The following is a 16,606-nucleotide window of genomic DNA, read 5'->3' as shown; positions in this document are numbered from 1 at the left end:
CGTGGATGACTGTCTGAAAAGCTCATCATCTGTGCAGAAAGCAGTACAGATTGTCCATGACCTGGCTGACCTTTGCCAGAAAGGAGGTTTTCATCTTACGCAATGGATCAGTAACAGTCGCAAAGTCCTTCAAACAATTCCTGAGAAAGAACACTCTAAAAGTGTGAGTGAACTCAATTTGGACATAGACCAACTCCCGGTAGAAAGGGCACTAGGGCTACATTGGTGTATGGAAAATGACAAATTTAACTTCCGTATGAACTGCAAAGAACGGATGCAAACACGACAAGGGATTCTATCAGTCATTAGTTCAGTGTACGATCCCTTAGGGTACCTTGCGCCAGTCCTTCTTCCAGCCAAGCACATTTTACAAGAGTTGTGCAGAATGAACTATGGCTGGGATGAAGAAATTCCACAAGCCATAAAACAACAATGGATAAATTGGTTGACTGACCTGAAAGAGATCTCAGAGTTCAGAGTGAGTAGGTGCTCGAAACCACACGACTTTGGAACACCAGTCCATGCCCAGTTGCACCACTTTGCTGATGCCAGCGAAAGGGGATATGGCACGGTAACATACCTGAGGTTACAGAACAAAGCAGGTCATGTACATGTTTCCTTTCTTCTTGGAAAGGCCAGAGTAGCACCTCTTAAACCCATAACCATTCCTCGATTGGAACTCACTGCTGCTGTTTTGGCTGTTCGGATGGACAAGATGGTAAAATCAGAGTTACAGCTTTCTTTGCCAGAATCCTGTTTCTGGACTGATAGTAGTACAGTCTTGAAGTACATCAGCAATGAAAACAAAAGATTTCGAACATTTGTGGCCAACAGAATAGCCATCATTAGGGAAGCTTCAGACCCAGCACAGTGGCGGTATGTTCACACAAAACAAAATCCTGCAGATGACGCATCTAGAGCAGTGGTTCACAACCTTTTTCCTTGGGGCCCCCCCATGTACATATTTAACAATCCATGCCCCCCCCCCCCCCCATATATATATATATATATATATATATATATATATCCCCCCATATATAGAGAGCCTAAGTCCCGCCCCTCCGCTTCCGGCTCATGGGACCTTATTTCGGAAAAAATATGTATGGAAGTCAATGGCGAGAGATAACTTATCTTTTTATCCCGTCTGAACTGTGCCCTGAACTACACATATGATGTTTGTCAATTTAAAAGGTAATTATGAAAGTCAAGAAAGTCGCAGTTTGTCATAAAACAGAAAAGTAACGTTTAGTTTTATGTGAAAATCGCTCAATGAACTACATCTCTTGTCTCGCACTATGTACGTCACCGTTGCTCGTATGTGTGTATTTTGGCTCAAAACACTCAGGCATGATGGCGTAACGTTACGATTATAATGTAAGACTATAGAAAAAATGTCAGACGTTAGCTTCAGTAAAGTTAGCTTCATTCATTGAGAGAAAAGGTATGACGTCGCATGTGCGCCTTCTCGGTTTGTAGTCTTTGTAATTACGTATTTTCACAGTCTTATACCTCAGCAGTTTTACATCAAGCTGCGACTTTCTTGACTTTAAAATGTATCTTTTAAATTGACAAACATCATATGTGTAAATCAGGGCACAATTCAAACGAGATCAAAATATTTGTTGTCTCTCGCCATTGACTACCATACAATATTTTTCCGAAATAAGGTCCCATGGTGGTCGACCGGAAGGGGAGGGACTTAGGCTCTCTATATATATATTAGGGGTGTAACGGTTCACAAAATTCACGGTTCGGTTCGATTCGATACACTTGTGTCATGGTTCGGTTCGGTACGTTTTTGATACAGCAAAAAGAAAGAAATGCCAGAGAAATTTCCTTGATTGAATTTTTTTTATTCTTTTTTATATTAAAACTAACATCATAAAGTATGATTTTTTTTTACTTTGAGCAATTCTATAGCTATAATTCACTCTTCTTATGAGCATATAAAACAGAACAGCTCCTTGGAAAAAAGAAATGTAATATTGTATTTATAAACAAAGGTTTATTTTATTTCAGATTAACATTTGAGGACAGCAATTGTATTCATAATGTCAAAATAAAACTGACGTAATGTTACTTGAAGGCATTATGCCTACTATTCCTGCCAAACTTCCATTGCAGTTAGTGTTACTACAGTAAATCCATGGTGAATGTTGCGGATCTGTGCAAACTGGATAATTCATTCATGGCACAATGTTTCTTCCTAGTTTCCACGTCAGCGCTGTTTGATCCGTTAATAACGGAGAAATGTTAATGTTTCTCACTAGATCTAGCAGCGATGTTATTACTTGGCGAATTCAAATGCTTTCTTTACTGGATCTCTTAGCGCTGTGTAGTAACAGTGTCGCATGATCACGTCCAAACTGATAAACAACGGTCCTTCAACCACACAATAACGAGCAGTTTCGTTCCGCTTGCATTATGTTTGCCATTTGATGTTGGGCAATGTTGTGGTCACGCCGGCGTCTCTACATTATGAGCGCGCTTGCCACGCGCAACGCGCCTACATTTGAAATAACGAAATTGTAATTGAAATCGGCATTGTAAGCATATGATTTTTTAAAAACTTTGAAAAAATATATTTTTATATTTTTATATAAAATTATTAGTGGAACATTTTATGCATCTTTATTCACCTCAAAGCATATCCGCTCCCGCACCCCCCCTGTGAACTCTGGCGCCCCCCTGAGGGGGGCGCGGACCCCAGGTTGGGAACCAATGATCTAGAGGACTGACAGTCCATAAGCTTCTGAACAGCAAAACGTGGCTATCAGGTCCAGAATTTCTGTGGAGAGCAAAAGAAACATGGTTACAGTATGAAGTAGAGTCCACAATTGAAGAGGATGATCCAGAGATCAAACTGGAGATCTCTACAAACACAATAACTATCCAAGAAGATAATGCAATCAACTCATCACATATTTCTCTGACTGGAAAAGGTTGAAGGTTGCAGTTGCATGGTTACTCAAGGTCAAAAATACTCTATTGGAGTTGAGTCAAAGAAGAAAGCAACTTGTGAAGGTTGAAATGGCTGATCTTTGTTATGTTGACAAGAAAATGTGGGAAGCCAGAAAGTCGTTGCCACGAGACAGGATATCAACTGAGGATCTATTAGCAGCAGAAAATGCTATCCTTCAGTTCTGTCAGAGGGAAAGATTTGACAAAGAGATGTGTGCATTAAAGACAGGAAAACCCGTAAAAAGGTGTAGCCCTATCTACAAACTGAATCCTGTTCTAGAGGATGGACTGTTAAGAGTAGGTGGAAGATTATCCAGGACTGCAATGCCCAAAGAGAGCAAACACCCAGTCATCCTGTGTAAAGATCAGTACATCTCCATGTTAATTCTTAAAAATGTTCATGAACAGACGAGGCATGGTGGGAGAAATTACATCCTCTCCAAATTGAGAGAAAAGTTCTGGGTCACTCATGCCAATGCAGCAGCAAGGAAAATCTTGTCAAGTTGTGCTTTTTGCAAACGTCACAAAGGAAAAATGTGTGATCAAAAAATGGCTGATCTTCCCAAAGAAAGGATTACTCCAGACTTACCTCCATTTACTAACGTGGGAGTGGACTATTTTGGGCCCATTGAGGTAAAACAAGGACGTTCCTATGTGAAACGTTATGGGGTTATCTTTACATGCATGGCCAGCAGAGCAGTTCATTTAGAAGTGGCACACTCATTAGACACAGACTCTTGCATCAGTGCTATTCGTCGATTCATATGCCGAAGAGGACCCGTAGCACACTTTCGCTCAGACAATGGCACAAATTTCACAGGAGCAGAGAAGGAGCTAAAAAGAGCAATTGCAGAGTTAAACAACGAATCAATTGAGAAAGCTTTAATACATGACAACATCAAGTGGACGTTCAACCCACCTACAGCTTCACATCATGGCGGTGCTTGGGAAAGCATGATCAGACTGGTCAGGAAGGTCTTAGTATCTGTTTTACATCTACAGGCTTTAACTGACGAAACCTTAGTCACAGTCTTATGCGAAGCCGAAGCAATCTTGAATGACCGACCAATTACGAGAGTTTCTGAGGATCCTAATGATTTAGAGCCACTGACACCTAACCATCTTCTTACTTTGAAAAGGAAACCAGTTTTGCCCCCAGGTCTGTTTGATCAAAGGGACCAGTACGTAAGACGAAGGTGGAAACAGGCTCAGTATCTTTCAGATTTATTCTGGAAAAGGTGGACAAAAGAGTATCTTGTTACTCTACAGGAAAGACAAAAGTGGAACAAAACAAAACGCAATCTTACGGCAGGAGATATCGTTTTGGTTGCAGATGCTACAGCACCACGAAATTCTTGGATGATTGGAAGGATTATTAAATCCTTTCCAGACAAATCAGGCATAGTCAGATCTGTGCAAATCAAAACCAAAACAAACGTAATTGAAAGACCAGTGACAAAATTAGGCCTATTGGTAGAACAGTCAATGTAAAATTGAACAAACACACAAAAGAGGGGTTTATTTGTTTGTTTCTTTGTTTGTTGTTTTTATTGTAAGATTTTTTTTTGTTATATTAATGTCTCCATTTATGTACGTTTATAATTGTTATGTCTTGTAGTGCCATGAACAATTAGGGGCCGGTTGTGTTGGAGCCATTCTGTGTATTGGGATGGGTTGGCGCTGTGTTCTGCCACAAGTCTACTTAAGACGGGGGCTAATTAGTGCAGGTGTGGCACACAGCGAGTGTCATGGATCACAGAGGATGCAGACAAGGTTGGTAAGTTAAAGGTTTTATTTGCAGATAACGGAGATGCAGACAGATGGTGAGTAATAGTAACACAGAACAATGGTGATTGCTTATCTGGATTGGTAAAGTCTTTCTCATTCGTTCTTTAGGTGGATGCAGGATGGACTGAAGGCTGAGCAGGATGGACTGAAGGCTGAGCAGGATACCGGAATGACGGACCGGAGAGGATTGCAACAGGTAGGTATCCAGGTGAGTGATCGGGAGTCTGTGAGTCATGTAATGACGAGACCAGACACTGAGTGAAGGGAGACTGTGGGTTTTATAGGGAGTGCTGGTAATGGGACACAGGTGACGGTGCTCAGTAATCAGGGGAGAGTGAACGGGTGACGTGATGACTGGGCGGAGAGAGAGAACGAGTGGGCGGAGGTGAAGGAGAGCGTGGTGGTGAAGATGGAATCCTGACAGTACCCCCCCCCTCCCAAGGCGGCTCCTGATGCCTGAGAGGAGCGCTGCCGGCGGCGAGGTCGACCCCGACCTCTGGGTGCTGGACGATCAGGATGGTCTTCGTGGAACTGGGATAACAGGGCAGGATCCAGGATGTCGTCACAAGAACCCAAGAACGTTCCTCTGGCCCATAGTCCTCCCAGTCCACCAGGTATTCCAGGCGGGGACCTCGCGGCCGGGAGTCCAAGTTGGTGTGGACGTGGTAAATTCGTTCCTCTTCAACTGGAACGGGAGGAGGAGGTACGTCCGAGGAAGGGCCATCTGTGGAAACAGGAATGACAGGGTCAGTGAAGGGTTTGAGTAGGGAGACATGGAAAGAAGGGGAGATCCGATACTGAGGAGGAAGGTTGAGCCTGTAGGTGACTTCGTTCAACTGCCTCAGGATGGTGAAAGGTCCGATGAATCGAGGACTCAGCTTACGGCAAGGCAGTCAGAGGCGGATGTCCCGGGTAGATAACCAAACCTTCTGGCCTGGTTGATACTGGGGTGCCTCTAGTCGACGACGATCCGCGTGTTCCTTGTGCCTCCGAACAGCCTGTTGGAGGTGCACGTGAGCTGAGTCCCATACCCTCCCGCTCTGATGGAACCAGAAGTCGACAGCTGGAACCTCTGAGGGCTCACCCGACCAGGGAAAGAGTGGAGATTGATATCCAAGGATGCATTGGAAGGGGGTGAGCCCGGTGGTGTTCTGTCGCAGGGAGTTCTGGGCGTACTCTGCCCAGGGGAGGTAGCGGCTCCAGCTGTCTTGGTACTGGTGGCAGTATGATCGCAGATATCTTCCTATCTCCTGGATCTTCCGCTCAGTCTGGCCGTTCGTCTGAGGGTGGTATCCAGAAGAGAGGCTGACAGTGACCCCGAGGAGCTTAAAGAAGGCATGCCATACCCTAGAGATGAATTGGGGTCCTCTGTCCGAGACAATGTCCTCAGGGATGCCGAAATTCCTGAAGACGTGGTTGAAAAGGGCTTCCGTGGATTCCAAGGCAGTGGGGAGACCTGGTAGAGGAATTAGTTTACACCCCTTGGAGAACCGGTCCACAACAACGAATACGCAGGTGAAGCCCTCAGAATTGGGTAGATCAGTCATAAAGTCTATACTTATATGAGACCAAGGTCGCCGAGGAATAGGCAATGGCACTAGCTTGCCTTCGGGAAGCCTCCTCGGGGTGTTGGTTATGGCACAGACTGAGCATCCGCGGACGAATCTGGATACATCCTGGGAGATGGATGGCCACCAGTACCGTTGACTGAGGAGCGAGAGGGTACGCTTGCTACCCGGATGTCCAGAGCCCGGAACGGTGTGCGCTGAGTCCAGAAGGGGTGTCCGCAGATGTTGAGGTACGAAGAGGCGCCCTTCTGGACCTCCCGGCGGATCTGGCTGGCGAGCTGCCTCTTGGGTGATCTGCTGGTCGATGTCCCAAAGGATGGGACTCCGGATCATGGCTGGAGGGAGGATGGTTTCAGGTTGAAGGTCGGTTTGAGATGCGTGATGGAGCCGGGAGAGTGCGTCCGCCTTACAGTTCTTGCTTCCAGGTCGGTACGACACTACAAAATCAAACCGGGTAAAGAAGAGAGCCCAGCGGGCCTGACGAGGGTTCAGTCTTTTGGCTTTTTTGAGGTATTCAAGATTGCGATGGTCAGTTATTACCTCCAACTGGTGGTTGGCTCCCTCCAGCCAATGTCTCCATTCCTCCAGAGCCAGCTTGATGGCCAGCAGCTCCCGGTTGCCGATGTCATAATTTAGCTCCGCCGGGGACAGCTTTCTGGAGAAGAAGGCACATGGAAGGAGTTTACGTGACTCACCCTGCCGCTGAGAAAGGACAGCTCCTACCCCGGTGGAAGAGGCGTCCACCTCAACCACGAATGGAAGATCTGGATCAGGATGAACAAGGATAGGAGCTGTCGTGAAGGCTTCCTTCAACTGTTGAAATGCTTGAATAGCACCTGGAGACAAGGACAGAGACTTGGGCCGGCCCTTGAGTGCAGAGGTGAGAGGAGCACTGATCTGACTATAGTTTTGGATGAATCGTCGATAGAAGTTCGCGAAGCCCAGGAACCGTTGAAGGTCTTTGATGGTAGAGGGTTGTGGCCAGTGCTGGATGGATTTCACCTTCCTCTGGTCCATTTGAATGCCTTGTTGGTTGATGATGTAACCCAGGAACTGGACAGTCGAAATGTGGAACTCGCACTTCTCCAGCTTAAGGTATAGTCGGTGCTCTCTCAATTTTTCTAGAACCTGAATGACATGCTGGTGATGTTCAGACATAGAAGAGGAATAGATGAGTATATCGTCGATGTAGACCACTACGAATCGGTTGAGAAACTCTCGTAGGACCTCGTTCATGTAACCTTGGAACACAGCAGGAGCGTTGGACAGCCCGAAGGGCATAACCCGGTATTCGTAGTGGCCTGAGGGGGTCACGAAGGCGGTCTTCCACTCATCCCCTCGTCGGATACGAATCAGGTTGTAAGCACTTCTGAGATCTAATTTAGAGAAGATGCTCGCACCACGAAGCTGTTCCAGGGTGGCTGGGACCAGAGGAAGGGGATAACGGAACTTGATGGTCTGAGAGTTCAGTTGACGATAATCAATGCACGGCCGCAAGCCTCCGTCCTTCTTGGCCACGAAGAAGAAACTCGAAGCGGCAGGGGAGGTAGATGGTCGGATGAACTGCTGTTCTAGTGCTTCCTTGACGTACTCCTCCATGGCCTTCTGTTCCGGGATGGACAAAGGATAGATGCGGCCCTTGGGAAGGATGGCTCCGGGTAGCAAGTCGATTGCGCAGTCCCATGGCCGGTGAGGTGGAAGTTTAGTTGCCAGGACCTTACTGAAGACATCCTGGAACGCCCGGTACTCCACTGGGATCTCGACTTGCGTTGATGTCTCGGGACTCTCCAGCGAGGTTGAACAAACAGGAAAACTGAACTCACTCATTGAAGACTTAGTACGGACTGAAGATCGAGTTTTCTTGGCAGAACTAAGACAGGATACATGACAATCCTCACCCCAGTGAAGAACCTCTCCGGATTCCCAGTGGAGTGTTGGCTGATGTTGGATTAACCAAGGGCGTCCCAGGATGATATCCGCTGTGGACTCCTCCAGCACCATAAACGAAATCTCCTCTGAATGAAGACATCCGATACGAAGAATTAATGTTGGTGTGAAGTAGCGAACACGACCTCGACCCAGTGGCTTACCCTGGATGGTTTGGATTGGCAGATCTTGAACCAAGCGTCGCCGGCGAACGTTCAGTTTTTCAAGACACTGGGTGGATATAAAGTTCCCCGCTGACCCGGAGTCGTACACACAGAAGACGTCAGGATATGTACTTTAGTACGATTTAATGCTTCAATCTTAGGAGTGAGTTGGATTGAACTTACCGCCGAGCGCGGTGGACGAACTGGACAGGAACTGAGGAAGTGTTTATCCGATCCACAATAGAGACAGAGATGATGCAGAATCCTGCGCTGGCGTTCAGAAGAAGAAAGATGAGTGGAGTCGATCTCCATGGAAACTGGTGCTGGAGGAGTATTGGAACAGACCGTAGGCGGAGAACTAACAGTGGGTGCAGATAGATCACAAGCAGAGAGTCGTTGCGAAATGCGGATGGATTTCTGAATCAGGTTTTCCAAACCCATGCTGTCCTCATACACCACCAGCAGATGGCGGATGTTAGGGTTCAGGCCATGGCGATAAGCGGTGATCAGAGCGGTTTCGTTCCAACCACTGGATGCGGCAAGGGTTCTGAACTGTAGAGCGAAAGTACTCACCGATGAATTCCCCTGACGGAGATTATACAGTTGATCATGAACTGACAATTCAGAAACAGTTTGTCCAAAGACCTCCTTGAAATGCTGCGTAAATTCAGTAATGGATTTAACCACCGTAGACTCAGAGTTCCATAATGATTGAGCCCACTGGAGGGCTTGGCCTGAGAGGAGAGAAATCATGAAGGCGACTCGGGCTGCATCGTTGTGAAACTGATGTTCATTCATGGTGAAATATAGAGAAGTTTGTAGTAGAAACCCACTGCAGTTCTCCGCCTCACCGGAAAAGGTCGCTGGCCGGGCCATGGGACTCGCGGAGGCAGTGAACAAAGTAGTGGGTGAATGCGGAAGTGGACGTGTTGACATCGATGAGATGGATGGAATGGAAACGGCAGGAATGTCCGTGTACAGGTCTTCTGAAGACTCCGCTTTCTGCATGTTGGGTCTTGTCTTCTGTCACGGATCACAGAGGATGCAGACAAGGTTGGTAAGTTAAAGGTTTTATTTGCAGATAACGTAGATGCAGACAGATGGTGAGTAATAGTAACACAGAACAATGGTGATTGCTTATCTGGATTGGTAAAGTCTTTCTCATTCGTTCTTTAGGTGGATGCAGGATGGACTGAAGGCTGAGCAGGATGGACTGAAGGCTGAGCAGGATACCGGAATGACGGACCGGAGAGGATTGCAACAGGTAGGTATCCAGGTGAGTGATCGGGAGTCTGTGAGTCATGTAATGACGAGACCAGACACTGAGTGAAGGGAGACTGTGGGTTTTATAGGGAGTGCTGGTAATGGGACACAGGTGACGGTGCTCAGTAATCAGGGGAGAGTGAACGGGTGACGTGATGACTGGGCGGAGAGAGAGAACGAGTGGGCGGAGGTGAAGGAGAGCGTGGTGATGAAGATGGAATCCTGACAGTGAGGTGCATGGTTTTTGACCGTGAGACACGGCGTGTAATCATGGAGACTGAATTGAATTAAGTTTTATTTAAGAAATGTTTCATTTTTCGTTATATTAATAAATGGATTGGCATATCCGACTTTAGTTCAGACTTTTGAAAGTTTATTATTTTTACCTTATTTAATTATTTAAGCCACAAGGTAACAGCACGTCGAAAAACACGCGTGCAAAACAACTTAAATGTGCGCCAACACCTACAATGTCTTTTTCTTCTTCTTCTTCTTCTTCTTCTTCTCCTCCTTTTTTAATTTTTTTGTTTTTACCATGATCATAATATCATGGTGTTTTGAAGATCCATAGTGTTGTGTATGAATATGGTAATAATCATACAGTGATATATATTGAGGAATTACTATCTGATTTACCTCAGTATTATCACAGATCATTTTGTGATTGAAATGGTAGAAACAGCTTTGATATACTTTATCAATTTTATCATAGTTTGGTTTATTTTGATGTATATAAAAACAAAAATACAGACACTTTCACTTTGTCAGGTTGAGATGGGAGAAAACAATGGCATGAATAATTATGAAAAGTTGAAAATAAAATTGTTAAACAAGCATTATATTTTCACAATATAATTTGCAATTATAGCTAGAATTATAGATTATAACAATGAAAAACAAATTATGAAAATATAGCAAAACATGTTTAGATTTGTAATTATAAATAATTTTCATTGTGCATATTACGGCAGAAAATTCATTTATTGTGTTTGACAGGTGTGATGATCAGTGGAGTTGAGTTTTTACCTCCATCATTAAGGCATGGGCAAAACAATGGATAGAGTTTCCCAGTGAAAGACTGATCAGTGAAAGAGTAGAGATGAGAGCTGGACTCCACATCATAAAAGGAGACCAGACCCTCCTCATAATCCACAAACACACCGACCCGCTGTGGCTTCACTCTCACACACAGAGAGACAGGAGAACCAGCACAGGCTTCATATTCATTCCCATTCCTCAGAACCACAGTCCAGTGTCCATCACTGGGACTCACTGTGATATCTCCCTTCCTGTCAATGGATTCTCTGGCCACTCCTAAATACCATTCAGTCTTTCCCTTCACCTGCACCTCAAAATAAAATCTCCCTGAGGAGAATCTCTCCTTTCCCAGGACATAAACACATGTATCAAATCTCTCTGGTTTGTCTGGGAGTTCCTGTATAATGTCTCCATGTCTCACTTGCTTTCCATCATCAGACAGGATGAGTTCAGGATGAGCTGTATCAGGATCCAGAGTCACATCCACTGAGAAAACAGACAATATAAATCACAACTTAATACAGATATTTAGTGAAGATGTGTGTAATATGTAATCAGTGTTTAATCATACTGTCGGTCAGTGATGAAGCTGTGAGTATCTGAATGTAATCTAGTGTAGTGCAGACAGCACACTGTACCTGCATACTGCTGTCTCCTCTTCAGTTCTGTAGAGACTAATGACAATAAAACACCATCAGATCTTTGACATGTTTATGTGTGGAATTATAGACAAGATTTAAGGTTATAATTAAAGAATTGTGTACAACATCATGTTTTATCTGATCAATGTTTCTCTGCTGATATTTAGAGAATCCCTGAACTCCTATTGTGTTTGAGCTTGAAATATTCCTCCTTTTTAGAACATCTTTGGGAATGTTTTGTGAAACATTTTATGAAAATTTCATTTTAGATATTTTTATGCCTAATGTTATTCATCTCAGTTTTGGAGTGTATTAGTGTTGTGGTTATTCAGCAAAGACAACACTATAAAAAATAACCTTAGAGAAAGTGAAAATGAAAGCCCAGCACTGCAAAGCTGTTTGATACAGGTCAGAAATGTTCCTCTAAAAAAAAAAAGAACAAATCTGCATCTTAAATTCATGATGTCTATCGATTTGATTTTCTTCTGCTAAACTGATTTTATCTGACACATAATCACAACATTTAGATGAAACAGCTGAAAAGACTGAAAATGGCAGAAAATGAATGTTTCTTTCTGTAGTTTCTCATCTAAAAGTGTTCACAGATTTACTAAAGCCTCAAGGTTCTGGTTACAGTGATGAAGCTTCTAGTACAAGATGAATTTACTGCATGTTTCCTGAAATTAGAGATGAATATGACCTGCTCTCTTCAAGAAGAACTGTGATGATAATGAGACACAAACACATGATCACACACTTCTCTTATTTCAGCTTTAACAGACTCATTCTTCATTACTGATAATAAAAGATGATAAATATATGTATCTGTACGGTGTATTTGATATTGCTGTACCAGTTTGCGTGAGTTTCTCCTGTAGAGAGTCCTGCAGTTTAGTCAGAGCTCTCCTCAGAGTCTCCAGACTCTCATCAGTCTTCACACTGATCTCAGACCAGTTCCTGGTGTTTCTAGAGCTGCACATGGATGAGTAAATCTACAGCAGGAGAGAGGAGAAATCCTTCAGCATGGTGAGTGTTATGGTGTCATATACTGCATTATCATTGATCAGAGAGATGTTGACTGACCTGTAGGAGGTGGAGGTGATCTTCAGTGTGTGAGAGCTGCTCCAGCTCAGTGTTTCTCATCTTTAGCTCAGTGATCTCCTGCTCCAGCTCTTCAATGAGCTCTTCCTCCTGTTTCTCTGCTGCTTTCTGCTGCTCCTCCATCATCTCCAGCAGTTCAGTCTGACATCTCTCAATGGAGCGGATGAGATCAGTGAAGAGCTCCACACGGGCTGCTTTCTCCTTCTCTGTGTTTCTCTGCTCACCCGGGTCAATCAACACATTATTAGTGGCGTTTGTTAAGAGAAGAATCAGTGTTATTATTTCTCATACTTCAGTGTTTTAGGCGGTTTTCAAAATCCCTCATTCTGCCCCGTTTGCACTGAATGATTCCTCAAATCATGTGTGTTGATGAGGAGAGATGTGTTATTACTTTACTAAGTGATCAGGGAATCACAGACGTGTCGATATTCAGACCAGCAGTGTGACTGTGAGTGTGAAATTGCTTTTATACAACAATTCAATAAACAATGATAGATATTAAAATTAATTTAATTGAATTATTTTAAACTCACTTTTCTGACTTCTGCTGAGTGTTTGACATCTTGAATCTTCTTGATTCTGTCCTGGATCATCTGCTGTGTGTCTTTCTGTGTCTTCATCAGTTGAGTCTATAGACAGAGAACAACACACAATATGTTTTCATAATCGATTCATTTATATTAAAGAACATGTGATTCCTCATGATAAGAGTCATTTAAAATCAGTTTGTTAGTAACTTCTACCTTCTTCTCTTCACTCTCCTCTTCTATAAAAACAGTGTTGTGGTTCTTGTGGTCTGTTACAGTGCAGATCGGACACACACATGTCTGATCATCTCTACAGAACAGCTCCAGAGGTCTCTCATGTTTCTGACATATATAGTCCTCCAGATTACTCACAGGATTGATCAGTTTGTGTTTCTTTAAACCTGCCATTCTCAAATGAGGCTCCAGGTGAGTTTCACAGTAAGAGCTCTGACACACCAGACACGACTTCAGGGCTTTCAGCTTTCTTTCCTCACAGACGTCACACAGAACTTCAGCTTTTTTCAGAACTTCAGCTTTTTTCTCAGGACTTTTCTTTTTACAGTGATCTACAAGCTCTCGGAGTGTGGTGTTAATCTTGAGATCAGGTCTGTGCTTGAATGTTTCTTTACAATATGGACAGTTGCAGGTCTGGCTGTTGTCCCAGCACTTATTCAGACAGGTCTTGCAGAAGTTGTGTCCACATGGAGTGCTGACTGGATCAGTGAACACGTCCAGACATATAGAGCACTGAAGCTCCCCAGTCAGTGGACCGCTGGAGGAAGACATCACTGCAGAGAGAAATGAAGAAGATAAATCACCTGCACTACTAATCTAAAGTTTGGGCACACTTGATACACACACTCAATTTAAGTTTCTTATAATCTTAAAGGGGCTATATGTAGTTTTCAGCGGCCTCTAGCGGTGATGTTTCAGATTGCAACCAATACGTTTACAAGCGAGTGCTCGTGCGCATGCTCGAACTCATGAGCGAGCACTCTGGGTACCGGCCAGACTGAGACGCAACACACCGGAGAAAGCATCACACAACATGCTGGAAACTCAGGTAAACTCCATGATTTCTCAAACTCAGGTTTCTCCATGATTCAAAAGCCCTGCCGATGTTGATCCGTGTTTTCGTCCGAAGTTGATCCAATTCACGTTTGGCCTGACGAGCTTCAGCAGATAAAACTTTTTTTTTTGTTTTTTATCATTATGTTGAGTTTGTGTTGGAGTCTGTGTTGTGCTGGGAGCAGGTCGTTTCTTAGTGTTAGCAGATGACTTGTGACGCATGTCATAAGTTGCAGTGTCATCGCTGTTGAGTGCAAAGTCAGTAGACGAGGCGAGAGGCTCGGGAGCGCGCATGCAGGTCTCAGTTACGTCACTGGATTTCGCACTAAATCTGACCCGGAGCCTTCACATAGAAATAGGAATACTTGCTTTCAGAGGTAATAGCAAAACCCGCCAAGTGGATCATTTTAATGTGAGATTACAACCCCTTCACACACAGGCAATGAAAAAGGATTCATTTTAGTAGAAAAACTACACATAGCCCCTTTAAAAGATATTTTAATCTAATGGCTTCTGCCTATATGATCAAGATTATTTTGAATTAGTGTGCATGTGAAGTCTGTTTATAAAGAAGCTCATGACTGAATGTAAAGAATGTCTAAAGACAAATAGTTACGACTTTGAAGGAACTCAAATATATAAGAGATCATGTACAGTCAGCTGGTCATTACTGCAAACCCAGAGAAAGTGATCAGTCCCCTAATGTGAAGCTCATTACACAAACACTTACCTGATAAATAAATACATTGTAGTGACTTTTCATTAAAGCCAGAGATGACTTAGAGAAGGAGTGTGAGCTAGTAATTCACTTTTTTAACCAAATTTAACTTTTTTTCTTCAATAAGAAAACGTTAAAATTTTGCATCACTTGACTAATTTTATCTTAATTATATGTAAAATGTATCGTAATTTTCATCTTAATGTAACGTTTAATATAAAAGTGATTTTCATCTGCAGTTTAGCAGGTTTGTGTTCAGTGAATCTGCAGGTCATTTACTTCCTGTTTCTTTAGTCGTTCTGCCATGTGACAAAATGACAGAAACACCAAACTTTGTTTTACAACCAATCAAATGGCATATTTAAATACAATTCTGATACCATTTCAGTGCAGTGAACAACTAAAATAGTTCAGTATTTGATATGCTTAAATCTGGTTCTGTTCAACTTATTCCAGTTCGACATAAACCTACTAAACCAGTTCACTTCCATTAGAAACCTGTTCAGCACAATCTCTCTTATATTTCTATCTCTCACCTGTGAGGATCAGATGTGTCCACAAGACTCTTTGAACGGATCAATAAATATTCTGTAGTTTAGAGAGGTTGATCGTTTCAGGAGTCCATATTGTTGTTGATCAAGTTAGTTTCACTTTCTCTGAATCTCTCTGAACTACAGTGATGTCAGAGAGTGATGTCAGAGAGTGATGTCAGAGCTCCTCCTACATATATTTCATGAGTTGTCTAACAGGATCCATTGATGGGAAAATGTTTTTGTTAGGTACTGTATATGCCTCAAATATTAAAAAATATAATGTTGATTTGTTCTCTGATATTGAAAATGAGATTAACAAAGTAAGAGAAAGATTTCATGATCTTGAAATGATTCTAGGTGGGGACTTTAATATTGTCCCAGATGTTAAGATGGATAGAATTCCTATTCCAATAATATCATCTACAGGCGATTCAGAGCTAGCTATATTCTGTGAAAATTTAGGGGTAATTGATATATGGAGATATAAACACCCACATTTGAAAGAGTACACATGGAGTAATAGGGATAAATCTAAACAGTCAAGAATCGATCTTTGGTTAATTTCTAATTCATTAGAACAAAATACAAACAGAGTATCAATTGAACCATCGATATTGTCTGATCACAAAATGATTTATCTTCTCATTAAAAGGAATAACAAAACTTCATATAAAATCTCTAAGACTTATTGGAAACTAAAAATAAATTATTGGAAATTGATAGTTTTCAACATGAAATGAAGAAGATAATACAAACATATTGGAATCAAGCTAAGCGAACAAATGTATACTGTAAAAATTGGGAGTTTATGAAGTTTCAGATTAGATTTAGTGCAATTGATAAAGGCAAAGTAGCAAAGTCTAATAAGTCAAAGGAAGAGGAAATCATTAGAGATATTTGTAACATCACTAATAATAATACTGATGGGAATTATAATTTGTTAATGAATCTGCAGGCTGAGTTAGATAAATTATATATAATCAAGGCAAAAGGAACATTTGTTAGATCACGAAGACGTTGGTTAGAGGAAGGGGAAACTAATTCCAGATACTTTTATAATTTGGAGAAAATGGAGAGTATACATCTATTAGAAAGATTAATATTAATGGCTATGAAACACAGGACACTATTATTATTTCAAAATACGTCTCAAATGTTTATGGTAAACTATATTCCAGCAGTGCATGTTCTGTAGACACAATAGATGATTTTTTTAAAGCCCCTAAAACATAATATAGATTGTATCGATGGAGAATTTAAAGCTCTTTGATAAGGAAGTATCCATTTTAGAGATAAGAACAGCTATAAAA

General features: G+C 42.5%; 1 protein-coding gene across 2 annotated transcripts; it reads right to left on the bottom strand.

Moving 5' to 3' along the window:
- Positions 1–10,135: 10,135 nt before the first annotated feature.
- Positions 10,136–15,441, bottom strand: LOC307163606 (E3 ubiquitin-protein ligase TRIM39-like). 2 transcript variants are annotated; one of them, XM_079879726.1, is made up of 7 exons: positions 15,300–15,441; positions 13,194–13,765; positions 12,984–13,079; positions 12,433–12,666; positions 12,203–12,341; positions 11,347–11,382; positions 10,136–11,194 (listed from the first exon to the last, which is right to left on the bottom strand). In XM_079879726.1, exons 2-7 carry the CDS (start codon positions 13,761–13,763, stop codon positions 10,647–10,649), a joined length of 1,623 nt encoding a protein of 540 aa, XP_079735852.1. In that variant the 5' UTR covers positions 13,764–13,765; positions 15,300–15,441; the 3' UTR covers positions 10,136–10,646. The 2 variants fall into 2 exon arrangements, with proteins under 2 accessions (XP_079735852.1, XP_079735853.1); XM_079879727.1 differs by having other exon boundaries at positions 10,345–11,194; positions 11,347–11,373; positions 15,300–15,431.
- Positions 15,442–16,606: the final 1,165 nt, after the last annotated feature.

The sequence above is a fragment of the Squalius cephalus genome (genome assembly GCF_949319135.1).
Source record: "Squalius cephalus genome assembly, chromosome: 8".
Classification (NCBI taxonomy): Eukaryota; Metazoa; Chordata; class Actinopteri; order Cypriniformes; family Leuciscidae; genus Squalius; species Squalius cephalus.
Note: the sequence above shows the minus strand (reverse complement) of the source record. Positions and strands in the feature narration are given on the sequence as shown.

What these genes read in the sequence shown, in the direction of transcription:
- LOC307163606 (XM_079879726.1), bottom strand. Translation starts at nt 13,763, where the DNA reads ATGTCTTCCTCCAGCGGTCCACTGACTGGGGAGCTTCAGTGCTCTATA. An exon ending in AGGAGAGTGAAGAGAAGAAG is followed by an intron (nt 13,080 to 13,193) that starts GTAGAAGTTACT and finishes CTCTGTCTATAG; the next exon opens with ACTCAACTGATGAAGACACA. An exon ending in ACTCAGCAGAAGTCAGAAAA is followed by an intron (nt 12,667 to 12,983) that starts GTGAGTTTAAAA and finishes CCGGGTGAGCAG; the next exon opens with AGAAACACAGAGAAGGAGAA.